We start from the raw sequence: 13,053 nt of genomic DNA on the forward strand, positions 1-13,053 counted from the left end.
GAATATAAAATCGAATGATGATAAATTACATAATCTAAATAACAACTAGGCTTGTTGACTATCAATTCCAAAGCGTTGTTAAATTCAAGAAATGTCATCCGCTAATTGTGTAAAATTTTCAAAGGCTATATGCTACAATCAAACAAATTCAAATTCAACTATTATATAATTTATTTTTTAATTTTAAAATAATACAATAATTGAATATAGAGAAAAAAATAGAATTAATTGTACATGTGAGATCCATGAGTAATAGAAGAGAGAGGTTATCTATAAAAGCACTCATTTTTATAAGCATCATATTCATTGACGTCACAATAGGGTGCTTATTTAACATGATGCTAAATAGGGGAAGAACCCCTCAATATAGATGATCTAATAGTTGATGTGTATACCAAGGGTTTAAGAACAATTGACTTGACAAATTCAATAGAATCGAATTTGAGAAACAAATTCAAAAGAATCGAACTTGAGGCTTTGAGAAGTAACACATTCTCAAATCTTAAGTTAATGTCATCAGATCAATCTAAGTGAGTTCATTATATTACTATTATTATTTTTTAAAAATATATTTATTTTGACAAAATTTAGAAAATATATGTTGTATGCATATATTTTTTGAAAATTTAATTGTTATGCATTGATAATGTAATTTTTGTTACACATACATTCAATTAAATCACCTTATGATGTCATTTTTTAAGGTTAGTTTCTAAAATATATCTAAAATTAATACTATTACTCGATACATTTGACTCTGACACATATATCAATGCATATTTTTTATCTTTAATTCTCTATTAAATAAAATTATAATATTTTAAAAATATTCATCGAGACGAATCAAACAACATCTTACATGATAATGTTTATATTTGTATATTAGTAAAAAATACAGTCAAAGTATGTTAAGTTAATATTATATATTGTCAAATAGGTCATCTATTATGGGATGGAGGAGTATTATTTTTTAATAGAAGTTATAATTATTTTTTTAATCAAACAAAATCAATTAATTTATCATAAGTTTACTTTGATTTAGGTTGTGTCAAAAAAGATTAGAAAAATCGAATCAAATCATAAAATTTTGTCGGAAAAAAAAAAGTTCTCCAACCAAAAAAAACAACGAAAAATATTAGAGAGGCATTGAACTCAGTTTGCCGAAACACTCAATTGCACTGGCGGAGCTGGTCGTTGATAGTCCAGGTATTCGTTTTTTTGTTCTTCTTTCATATTTTCCATGATTAATATTCATGTGTTGATTATGTCATTAAATTTCAAGTCATGTATTGTTTGATAAGTTAGGGCAATATTAATAACTCTTATTATGTCTAGTGGTTGGTTTTAGTATAGTCTATAGAGAACTAATTTCAAGTTCAATGTGTTTGGAATTGGAAGCAAGTGTAAGTTGATTGTCAAACTAACTAACTAAGCACTTTTTATTGTGAGAGACTTTAGTTCTGTTTGGATAAACAACTTAATTTGCAATTTATAGCAAAAGCGCTTATCATATATAGGCACTTATTACAATTTATTTTCATATCAAAAGATAAAATAAAGATAAACTGTTTTTGTATAGGCTATATGCTGTTTTCATAAGATATCATGGAGAGTTTATGGAAATAAGCTGAAAACAATTTATAAACATGTAGGTTGTTTTCATAAGTTCTCTCAAATGGTGTGTATGTTTTGGTTCCACTTCTCGAGGGGTCAAAATTGATTATGGAGGTGTAGAATTGATTATGACATTTTTGGTTGCTTTCGAGTAGAATTGATTTTGCCTCAATAATTGATTTTACTTGAAGCTAGTATTTGTGACTTTTGATTCTAGAATTGATTTTTACACACAAATTTATATCTCCACTCACTTTTACATGAATGTATCCAAACACAAATCACTTTAACTCACGTTTAGTCAGAATCAATTCTTGTGTAAAACCAAACATACACCACGAGTGGTTATACCAGTAGATAAACTTATATAAGTTGATCCAAAAGGCCCTTTTGTCAGTTTGAAGGGAAAAGTTCTTACTATCATTATTATTACATGTGTGATCTATTAGGCTGTTTGTCAGTTTGTTTTTTCATTTTTATGTTTTTATGCTTTGTCATTTACAATCTTGGAATTTTGGGTTAGCAATATTTCTAATGTTTACAATGCTGAAGTTTAACAAGCTTATTTGATAAAATCATCAGGATGTTTTTGAATGTAACTACTTGTGTGTGGCTGCACTTTAAACTTTCATATTATGGCAGTCGTCGCCTAAATGCACCAACAGTTACGCATGAATCATGTTCATTTTGTTTGTTCTTTGTTTTGTTTCTAGATCATAGTTCTGCCGTTGGATTATATTGCAAGGATTCGATGGGTACTGAATTTAAAACAGTCGAGGGGCGAATAACATCTATGCTTTCGCAGCTCCATTGTGAATGTGGAATACTTGAAAGATTGGTATACAAGAATAAGAATCAGCACCGCCGCTCTTCCTATTTCCAGCATCTTTTGAAGGTATGCAGTGTAGTCTAGTCTCTCTGAAGTCAGTGTTCAATGATGTCAACTTGCTTAGTGTTGCAAAATTTTATGAAATCCTATTCCCTTTTTTTATTCCCTTGGTTAATTTTTTTTAAGAGTAATTGTATTTGCGTGGAGTTTGGTGGTTACAATTGCTTTTACATGCATGTAATGTGTCTTTTTAAGTCATTCTGGGTTTGGTGTGGTTTGTGATTATTAGGTGAGGAGGGATTTAAGGCTTCTGCATTTGCCCAACATAGAGGAGCTTGTGACATCATGTTTCAATGTTATCAAAGGAGATAGACCAAAACAAAAGGTTCATCTTTTAGAGAGGTAGGTTTATGTTATTTCTTTCAGCATTTTTGGAGTTTTCCAAATTTTATGTGCAAAGATTCTATTTAGATATTCAACTAAGAAACTGAGGAGGTGGCATGATTGATGATTATGTGTTGAAAACATGTAGAGTGTTTTTCATGTTGATATTTCATGCATTTCATCTCTTACCACTGTTTCAAATTGACATCAACACACTTTTATGTGGCTAGGACAATGACAAGGATAATATATAAAAATTCTAAATGTTTCAAATTGTGTATGTGTTTTCCTTGCCTGTTTGGCAGAAAGGAAAATTGGAAAAATTTTAAATTCTCACTGTACAAGATCTCATAAAAATTGGATGAGACAATTTAAAACTTTCATGAAAAGAGATGTGATACTGATACCAATACCATAGACCATATTCAAGCTTGCATGTTGTCGTATAAGAACGAGGAATGTGAATATGGATGTCGCAACATTATAGCACAAAATTACAGTCCTCTGTCAAATGACTCGCTGTTTTGCATAATTAAACAGATTGAAGTCTTTGCTTCTTCTTGCCCTCCGTTTTGCTATTTTCCTTCTGAAATGTGTTTCTGTTGAAATTTCTCCATCAAACTATGATATTATTATAGGTCTGGTCTTGCTGGTAATAATATTGTTCTACTTACTGTTTCATGACAGCTTGAAAAGGAGAAAATGCAATGACGTAAAGCGGACTTTTTTGGAGCGTCTTTTAGGATCTGCACGACTACTAGCAGAGGTGAAATTGCAGATGAATATTATTAAGTGATTATGTTGCTGTTTTCAATACTTTTTAGTAATAATAAATTAAGATCAATTTTTTTACTGTGCTGGCTCATTAGCTGCTTCCTTTTCCCATGCCTAGAGTATGACTTTGAGTATTCAACACATTAATTGGTGTTTTTTTTTTAAAAGGACACATGAATTGATGTTGATAGGGACTTGGGTATTATGGAGTATTCAAGTCCCACATTGAGTAGTATGAGGTGCTCAAGTGCCTGGACAACTTTCCCATAAAAGCTAGCTATGAAGGGAAAAAAATCAAACCACTTAAATACTCCACTGGACATCCCTTTCTACTCGATGTGAGAACTTGACAACCCCATAATACCTAGGTCCCTCCTATCACAACATCACCTCTAAGAGCTGACGTCCCGAGTCCCGAAAATTGCACTCTGTGACACTTTACTCAGTCTGTTTGGTCAGCCTCTCCGTAGGTAGCCCTTTTGAAAAGTATCCAAGCGCTCAAAGAACCCTCCCTTAAAAGCCAGCCATGAAGGGGAAAGAATGCACCCACTTAAATACTCCACCAAACATCCTATACTACTCGATGTGAGACTTGAGCACTCCATAATACCCAAATTCCTCACATGGATTGGAGAACACTCCCTTAAAAGCTAGCTATCAAGGGGGAAGAATCAAATCACTTTTAAACTCCACCGAGCATCCTATACTATTTTTTTTTTTTTGAAAAATCCATCCATACTACTTGATGTGGACTTGGGCATAACATAATGCCCAAGTCTCTATCAGATGCTAATTGGGGTTTTTCCCCTATGCATAAGTATAGATTTAACATTGGATTGCTTATTTCGTCCGAAGTCCTTTCTCTTATCTCAATTGATGTTCTGTTTTCCCTTGCAGATGGTTGAACCAATACTGAAGGCTGCGACGTATCCTTCTACTAGTATCATGCAGTTTGTATTGTAACGATCTGTTCATTTATACTATATTCTTTGGGTTTAGTTGATTGGCCATAGCTTGATCATGGTATAAGAAGGAATGTTAAACCTTTCTTTTATGCTTCATAATATAGGTACCAGTTTTTTTTAATAGGTAATAAAGGTACCAGTTGATCTTAAAATGGTACTAAATGCATATTTATACAAGTTTCATATTTGTTTTTAATTTTTTTTCCTTCATATTTTTACAATACCATCTGAACAACGTTCGGAATTTTCATGCTTAATTTTAGGCAGTGTTATACAATTTCTTTATCTGTGCTTAAATTTTTATGTGCTCTGTCATTCTTTTACTCATTTATGTTGATTTTTTTCCCTCTACATGTCTGTTAGTCATTATTGCAAATCTTTGTAGAAATGGGAAGCGGAACTTCTTATTTCATACTTGATAACCTCAGTTTTGAATTTCTGAAGCATTTTTCCATATTTTCCTTGGTTATTGTTATCTTCTGTGATATAGTCTTTTTTTTTTTTGGTTACATATTATTTAATCCTTGAATCATATTTTTTCTGTTTGGAACAACAGATCATACAACCTTAGTAAATGTTATCATGGTTAATTCTCGCATCATTTAGTATGTGCATGCTTCTTGAACATCTTTTGAGTAATCTGTTACGATTTACGTATAAAATTTATTTCCTTGACAATTTAATAGGGAGATATCTATATTGTTTGCTCGATCCTTTTTTATGGGACTTTCTGTGACAATTATGGCTTTGCTAGCGCGTCTACTAGTTTTGGTTCAACAAGTAAGTCTCCCATGTTTAATATATTATAATTTAAGTTAGTCAAGGTTTCATCATAGTCAAATTGGAACTTGTTTAATGTGGAACACTGATGCTGAGGTTATTTGTAAATAAACTATAAAGTACAAGTGATATTATTTACTGTAAATTTAAAGAATTTGTGCTATTTTAAGACTTTATGTTATAACTTACTGTGATTGTGCATTTATCTTGATTGAGCTTTTTTCCCTCCTTGTGCAGATATTACTTGATGTTGTTTATTTGTTCAACACGGTCTCTTCCCTGTCTAAAAATAAACAATCAATTAAAATAACTCATGAGGGAATAGAGGTTAGTTTGTAGCTGTACCACTAAATTCTCTGCTATCTGTACTAATGCAGAGACACGAGTGTATGTTTGAAAATAATAATTTACATTCTAATCTATTTTTTCTTTATCTGTTCTGATGTGTACTACTGAATCAGGTTTTTAGAGAGTTCTACCCTGTTAGTGATGATAATGATTATGTTACGTTAGACTGTGTCTGGAAATCACATAAGTATATATTAGATGAGAGGAAGCATAAAACGGAGAATGAAAGTCAAGGTGAGGATTTTGGTGGAAATCTTTCTGTCCAAGCATCAGATGTCAACTATAACACTATTGAGTCGATTCTTGGGGGTAAGACCCATGAAATGCTCATTTCTGCTATTCCATCATCGCTGTCTTCTTTATTTTTGTATGATTAACATAATAAGTGTCTTGTTCACAAAGCTTGTATTCAATAGGATTAATGAACTGAGTTTGAGAAAAAGAGAGGAAGTGTTTAGAATCTGAAAACTGATTTTTTTTTTTTTTTCTGATTCTAAATGAATCAATGAAGTACTACATGGTAATTATACAATAGCTGATATGTAGAAGATATCACACCTGGAACGGCAGGTTGAAGAGAATGTGCTGATTGAATGTTAATTACAATGCATGGCGAAACTAAGGGTTAGGTGTTGAATAAGTGGTCCAACAAACGACTAAATAATGCTAGTAACCAAATAAGTAGTTAATACCATAATGCTAGTAACTAAATAAGTAGTTAATAACTGCAGCTCACTAGGGTTGGCCCAAAACCTAACAGTAGTTAGTTAGCAAGCAGATAAAAGGAAGCTCTAATAATGCTGAGCATCATTTGGCATTTCTGAGATTAGAAAATTTGAGCATCGGCTTGACTCCCAATTAAAGACATAGTTCAAGTCTCCTAACATTTTTTCTCTTTCATTTGTCACCGTTATATGTAAAAAAGTTAGATAGTAATATTTTGATGTGATTAAACATGGTAAATTGTGTCTTCTGCAGATGATCAACTTGACCCAGAAAGAGGTGAAGCAGATGTTGCAGCTAAAGAGGATCCCCCTCATGCCATGGATAAAATTCTGATATGTTGACAGGCTCATCGCAAATTGATGAACTTAAGGAGACTGTGTTAAATAATAGGAGGGAGGAGAAAACCGTTCTACTACAAAAGTCCCTTTCTGCGAATCTTCACCAGAGAACAACTTGCATGCATTATCACAGTCTTTAACCAATGGCAAACTTCATTCCAGAGAGAGCAACTTCATGTATTATCAGTCTTCAACCCGTGGCAAACTCCATTGTGATTCGAAGAATGTGGCATTTGTGTCGATAAAGAATCCTACATTAATACCACAAAATGGTATTTCTGTGTTAACTAGCAATGCCAAGGCTAAGGCATTCCATTTCAACGGAAATGAAATTGATAAAAACAAAAGATGACAAAGGGGATTTACTTGCTAGTATACTACTTACTACTGTAAATGCAAAGGATAGTCTTTTTTGAGTGCTGATGTTTTGAATGCAAGAACATCAAAAATGTCTTGATTCTTTTGGTAATTACAGTAAGAAAATTTGATTTAATATGAAAAGACATTTACTTGAACTAGTTTTATTTTTTTATAATTTATTCTTTAGTCAATCGAATTAGTTATATCATGATATGAAGATCTCGTCGGTTCGATGCTAGTCAAATTTTGAAATAATTGCTCTTGACCAGTCTAACGACAGATGTTAGAATTGGAACCAACTATCAAATCCGTCTCCAGTTCAAACTTCAATTGCAGAGGAACCTTCTATTTAATCAAATTTATCTAATGCAGTTTCCGATTACAAAACCTCGGTTTTGTTTAAAAACAAATACCAAACTTCTGTATATTCTGATTAATTGTGGACCTAATCTAATTTATTATTTAGGCAATGAACACTGGCATTTATACTGAGATGTAAGCTGGATCAGGCATGGCATTTGAATGTGACAGATTTGCGCTTCTAGTTCCAGCTGATGTGAAAAAAAATTAGATGCATTCTTTGACTACACATGTTGGAGAATCTGTACTCAAACAACAAAATAATTTTGCCATTACATTGAAAGGGACATGAGCATCAAATCCCCCTTTTAAAGGCCTTACATTTGATTACACAAGGGAAAATGTAGACTAGTTTTCAAGAAGAATTTGGTTACATGTCACAATTATTTTTCTCGTGTCCCAATGTCTTCTCGACGCGATAATGTAAATATTACAAAGCATGAAAGTGAATAAATGCACGATGGTGTTGCCTATATTTGGTTCCACATTTTCAAAATCAATTTTTATCAGCATAGAACCAAACATGCATGTAATATAAGAAATGTAGACAACATAGATGATCTATTTCTATAATCTCATTAATGACTAAAACGTTTAGATAATAACTTTTATATGGTTTTATCTTGTTAGCATGCAGCAATAGATGTTTCAACAAGAACTTAACTACTACTCGACACAAGATAAAACTAGACAATAATACAAAATCTCAAGATTGTGCTTCAGTTTTAATGAAAAGCATAGAACAGAATTTTACAAGACACAGTTGATTTCAGATCCGGTGACCAATGTCATTCTCGTGACCTGAAATCTCCTCCATTTTTATACAAACCAATTAATCTATGAAGTACGGATACATACATGGACATTAATAATAATTGAAAAATAACATAATTCCGTAGAATCACATGTGTGGTGGACATCAACACGTAGGTGCTTTATCTAACTCGTATTAATGCTTATGATACACACACGTTTCTTATTTGTAACAGCATTTCCTAATCACTAACATACAAAAACAAATAGCCAAAATGGAACATTTTTGGATTCAAATTTCAATCCACACGAACAGAACTGTTCATTATTACTCTCACTGTGAACTCTGATTGGTCAAACGATCAGGGTTGGTAACCTCTTCCTTAGGGACAGTAACAGTAAGAACACCATCTTCAATAGAAGCCTTAACCTGATCCAATTTACAGTTAGCTGGAAGAGTAAAACTCCTCATGAATTTACCACTACTACGCTCAACACGCTGACATCCATCATTTGTATCTTGTCTCTCCATGCTCCTCTCTCCTGTTATCTGAAGCACTCTTCCATCTTCAACCTCAACTTTCACTTCCTCTTTGTTCAGCCCTGGTACATCAGCTTTGAATACATGGGCTTCTGGAGTTTCCTTCCAATCAATCTGGTTGTTGAGGAAAATTGGATTTTCTCGTGAAAATTCTTGGATTGAAGTAGAGAATGGGGAATTCTCAAAAGGGCTGTTGTTGCCTGGTATCATAGACATTTTGTTGTGAGATTAAAATATTGCAGAGATTGTGTTATGTTGTAGAGACATGTTCTGTCTTATTTGAAGTTGTTTTGGAAGGTGAGGAGAATTCTCCGTAAACGGACATAATTAGATGTCTCCATTCTTAGGATATTCTACTTGATCTTTGTGGAATTTATGTTATGCTATTATTAACTCTTGTGTATAAATAGAATACAATACCACCAATACTTAAAATAGACATAAAAAACGATGTGAGACAATATATGATAATTAAACCATTCTTACATAATTTATTCCTTACAAAATATAATTCACATTACTGAATTTACTTTTACATAAAACAGATACGCATTACAATGAAACAGAACACACACACACACACTTCACACTATTCTCAACCCAAAAACAGAGTAATAGAGCTTGAATATGTGTTCAACCAGAGATTTCGATGGACTTAACATCAGGTTTCTTAACTTCTTCTTTTGGAACAGTAACAGTGAGAACACCATTCTCCATTGCAGCTTTCACTTGATCCATTTTCGCATTCTCTGGTAATCTAAACCTCCTCATGAATTTTCCACTGCTACGCTCCACACGATGCCATTGATCATTCTTATCTTCTTTTTCAAAGTTCCTCTCACCGCTTATCTGAAGAACCCTATCATCTTCAATTTCAACCTTCACTTCCTCCTTCTTCAGTCCAGGAAGATCAGCCTTGAACACATGAGCTTCTGGGGTCTCCTTCCAATCAATCCTGGTGCTCACAAAAGCAGAATTCTCCTGAGGGAATGAAGAAGCAGAAAGTGAAGAATTGGTGAAAGGAAAATCCTTGAATGGGTCCCACACGTCAAGGGAGAATGGATCGAAAACGTTGCTCCTTCGGCCTCGGCCACCAAAGAAACTTGGAATCAGCGACATTGTTCTGCTGTGTTGTGTTTGATGTGAATTGAGAATTCTGAAAATCAGTAGCGCTTTTCAGTTGTTTTCATTCAGTTAATTCCGATTCGATGGTTTACTGGTAATTGCAAGAGGGATTCGCCGGGTATTTAAAAGAAGTGGATGAGTAATCTAGTACGTTCCAGAAATATTCTATAATTAACGAACTTTCTGGAAAATAAGAAACATTGTAGATTCTTTCACAGTAAACTAGAAGTCTCTAGATTATGACTTCCACAACCAATGCCGGTTAAGTTTGGACTTTGCAGCCCAAAATTGCTTTTCTGTTGCTTCCCAAATTGCTATTTACTCCACGAATAAATTTCTTCTAAATTTAAACTATTCACATTAAACGTAATTAGTACATCAGAATATATTTATTTTTTTAAGGAATCAGGAATTACTTATTTTATAGTTGAAATATTACATAATATATTTCTATTAAAAACATTATTCGATGTATTAAATTATAGATTTCGTAACTTGTGCCAAAGTAAATTAACGCAACAGAATCATGTTTTACAAAAAGAGGGAAGAAAAAAAAACTATTTTGTCCATGTAAAGTTAGTTAAGCTGATAAGGACATTGTGTAATACATTTATGAGGTTTGTGTTCGAACCCTGAACACCATAATTATTCTCGTCAAAAGGTAAATTTTTAACCATTATGTTAGTTGACCAACCCGCAACAATGTTAAATATAAAGGTTAATTTCTATCCTAAGGTGCAATAGCTTATCTATGATGATATGCAATAAAAGAACTATTTTATAATATTTGAAAGAAAAAAAATTAATTGAAAACTTTTTATCTTCGTGAACATAACTCAATTGGAAAGGACGTCATATTATATATGCAGGGCCCGGTTTTAAACCCCGATTTCTATACTTATTAATCTTAAAGGTGGATTTTTAGCCATTAAACTACTTAACAAAGAAGACCTTTTAATTTAATCTATTCAATATTAAAATCAAAATAATCGATCAAAAGATACATAATCCAATATTGAGAAGACCTATTGATGACAACCGGAGCTACCAAGGTGTGGTGGAAGACAACGTTGATCCATCAGAGGAAGTGGTGTATCTACAAGGACTCAAATGCTCAATCGGTGAGTTTGAGTGAGTCAAGAGGTTCAACCGAATAAGGTTAGTGGAGTAACACATTAAGGGGCCGTTTGGTGCACCTAATAGGAATAAAATTATCATATCCTACTTAAATTCTTTGTTTTGTGCACCAATAAAAAATGATAAAATAATCCCATTGTCTATCCTATCCATCCTTCAATATTTTTATCCTATGTTTTAGTTAGGTTAGAAACAAGATAGCAAAAACACACGCGTGTACACCTTTCGAGTCCCGTAACTCCCATTCTTTTTATTTTTTAATGTCTCATTTTCCCCTTCTTTTTAGCTCATCGTAATTGATGTTTATCTTCTGCATCTTTGGATATTGGGCATAATATTGATATATGTTCATCGTATGTGATCGAAAGGTGGAAATCACATTTTTTATCTTCTGCATAATATTGATATCATGTACTTTATGTAAAGAATATAAAAACAAAGGATAATACTTATATGGTGTTGCTGTTTTTGCATTTACTTCTTAAATTATATTTTCTTTTGTCATGGATTATGTGCATATTAATGAATTTTGCTTAAAGAAATTATTATATTTTTCCATAAAAAAAGGGTTAAATATATTTTTGGTCCCTATAAATATGTCAACTTTTCGTTTTAGTCCCTTTAAAAATTTTCTTCAACTTTTAGTCCCTATAAATATGTCAACTTTTCGTTATAGGGAACAAAAACATAGTTAACCCTAAAAAAAATATGTATTTGTTTTATAAGGATAGTTTTGTCATTTAAATATAAGATATATATTTTATCATGTCAATATTAAGTGTGTATCAAAATATGAAAGGATAAAATAATATTATCATGTTTCTTATTATGTTTTGTCAAAAAAAAAAAAAAGTTTCTTATCATGTGTGTACCAAACATGTAATAGGATAAATGTTATTATGTCACTATCATATCCTATCATTATCCACTTATTTATCATATCATGTCTCTATCCTATCATGTGCATCAAACGAACTCTAAAGAGATTACTGTTATATTGATTGAGAGATCACTATTACAACTTCGTAACACATTAAGAGATTATTGTTGCAATTCTGTAACACATTAATAGTCAAGATACTAATGTAGTTGATATACATTGCATATATTATGCATTACTCATAAATGCGTAATCCATCTCAAGTATATAAATGTTTTGATTTGATCATAGACAATTATATCTCACGAGAACATAAATGTTTTGATTTGATCATAGACAATTATATCTCCCCGGTTTGTGTGTTAGTGCAGGCTAAATACATCTCAAGTATATGAATTTTTTTGTTGAATCAAAATAAATGAATTTCAGGGTAATAGTTATTTTGGTCGCTAAATATGTAATGAGTAGTCACAATAATATTTGAATGTGTCAAAATTTTAAAATAGTCATCGACTGTACACTTTGTTCGTCAAAATAGTCTCTTCCGTTAAAATGTTCTGTTAATACTACCATATCAGTCTTCAAAATACTTTCTTCCTTACTGTCATATCAATCTCTATAAGTATTTATTGATTTTAATGTCATGAACTAGTTTGACTAACGAAGTGCACAATCAAGAATTATTTTGTAATTTTGACATATAAAGGGATGAAAATTGCTGTATACACATGTTGTTTGGCTGAGAAACACATGTAAAAGACGAAAATACCCCTCGATAGTTAAGTGTCGAAGAAAAATAAAACCAGCTGCAGTTAACTACCGAGGAAAAATGGTGTGCTTAAGGTTACTGTACCTAAAATTAAGGAAGAGGAAAGGAAAGAAGTGATTAAAGTCAAGGTCATTTAGAATTTTTTTATTTTCTTAGTTATTTGCATTGAGGCATTTTGTTAGTGGCATGATGATTCATAACAGTTGTAGCTACATATGCTAACCTCATTTTTGCATTTGAGCCAATATCATATGTAGAAAAACTTATTCAAAGTTAAAAAATTCACCTATTTTGCTTCTCATCTCATCAATTGAACTTTTCCAATCATAAAAATGAATTTTTAGAACGAATACTTGATAGTGTTTAATAA

The 13,053-nt window shown here is 32.1% G+C and overlaps 2 protein-coding genes and 1 pseudogene across 2 annotated transcripts; 1 reads left to right on the plus strand and 2 right to left on the minus strand.

The window, feature by feature from the left end:
* The first annotated feature begins 1,058 nt into the window (after nucleotides 1-1,058).
* On the plus strand, nucleotides 1,059-7,273 carry LOC25493102 (uncharacterized; annotated as a pseudogene).
* Nucleotides 7,274-8,168: 895 nt separating this feature from the next.
* LOC25493103 (18.5 kDa class I heat shock protein) lies at nucleotides 8,169-9,074 on the minus strand. Its single transcript, XM_013601516.3, has one exon. The coding sequence runs from the start codon at nucleotides 8,986-8,988 to the stop codon at nucleotides 8,566-8,568; it is 423 nt and encodes a 140-aa protein (XP_013456970.1). The 5' UTR covers nucleotides 8,989-9,074; the 3' UTR covers nucleotides 8,169-8,565.
* A 151-nt stretch (nucleotides 9,075-9,225) lies between these two features.
* On the minus strand, nucleotides 9,226-10,101 carry LOC25493104 (18.1 kDa class I heat shock protein). Its single transcript, XM_013601517.3, has one exon. The coding sequence runs from the start codon at nucleotides 9,889-9,891 to the stop codon at nucleotides 9,406-9,408; it is 486 nt and encodes a 161-aa protein (XP_013456971.3). The 5' UTR covers nucleotides 9,892-10,101; the 3' UTR covers nucleotides 9,226-9,405.
* Nucleotides 10,102-13,053: the final 2,952 nt, after the last annotated feature.

Source organism: Medicago truncatula, chromosome 4 (assembly GCF_003473485.1).
Source record: "Medicago truncatula cultivar Jemalong A17 chromosome 4, MtrunA17r5.0-ANR, whole genome shotgun sequence".
NCBI lineage: Eukaryota > Viridiplantae > Streptophyta > Magnoliopsida > Fabales > Fabaceae > Medicago > Medicago truncatula.

What these genes read in the sequence shown, in the direction of transcription:
- LOC25493103 (XM_013601516.3), bottom strand. Translation starts at nt 8,988, where the DNA reads ATGTCTATGATACCAGGCAACAACAGCCCTTTTGAGAATTCCCCATTC.
- LOC25493104 (XM_013601517.3), bottom strand. Translation starts at nt 9,891, where the DNA reads ATGTCGCTGATTCCAAGTTTCTTTGGTGGCCGAGGCCGAAGGAGCAAC.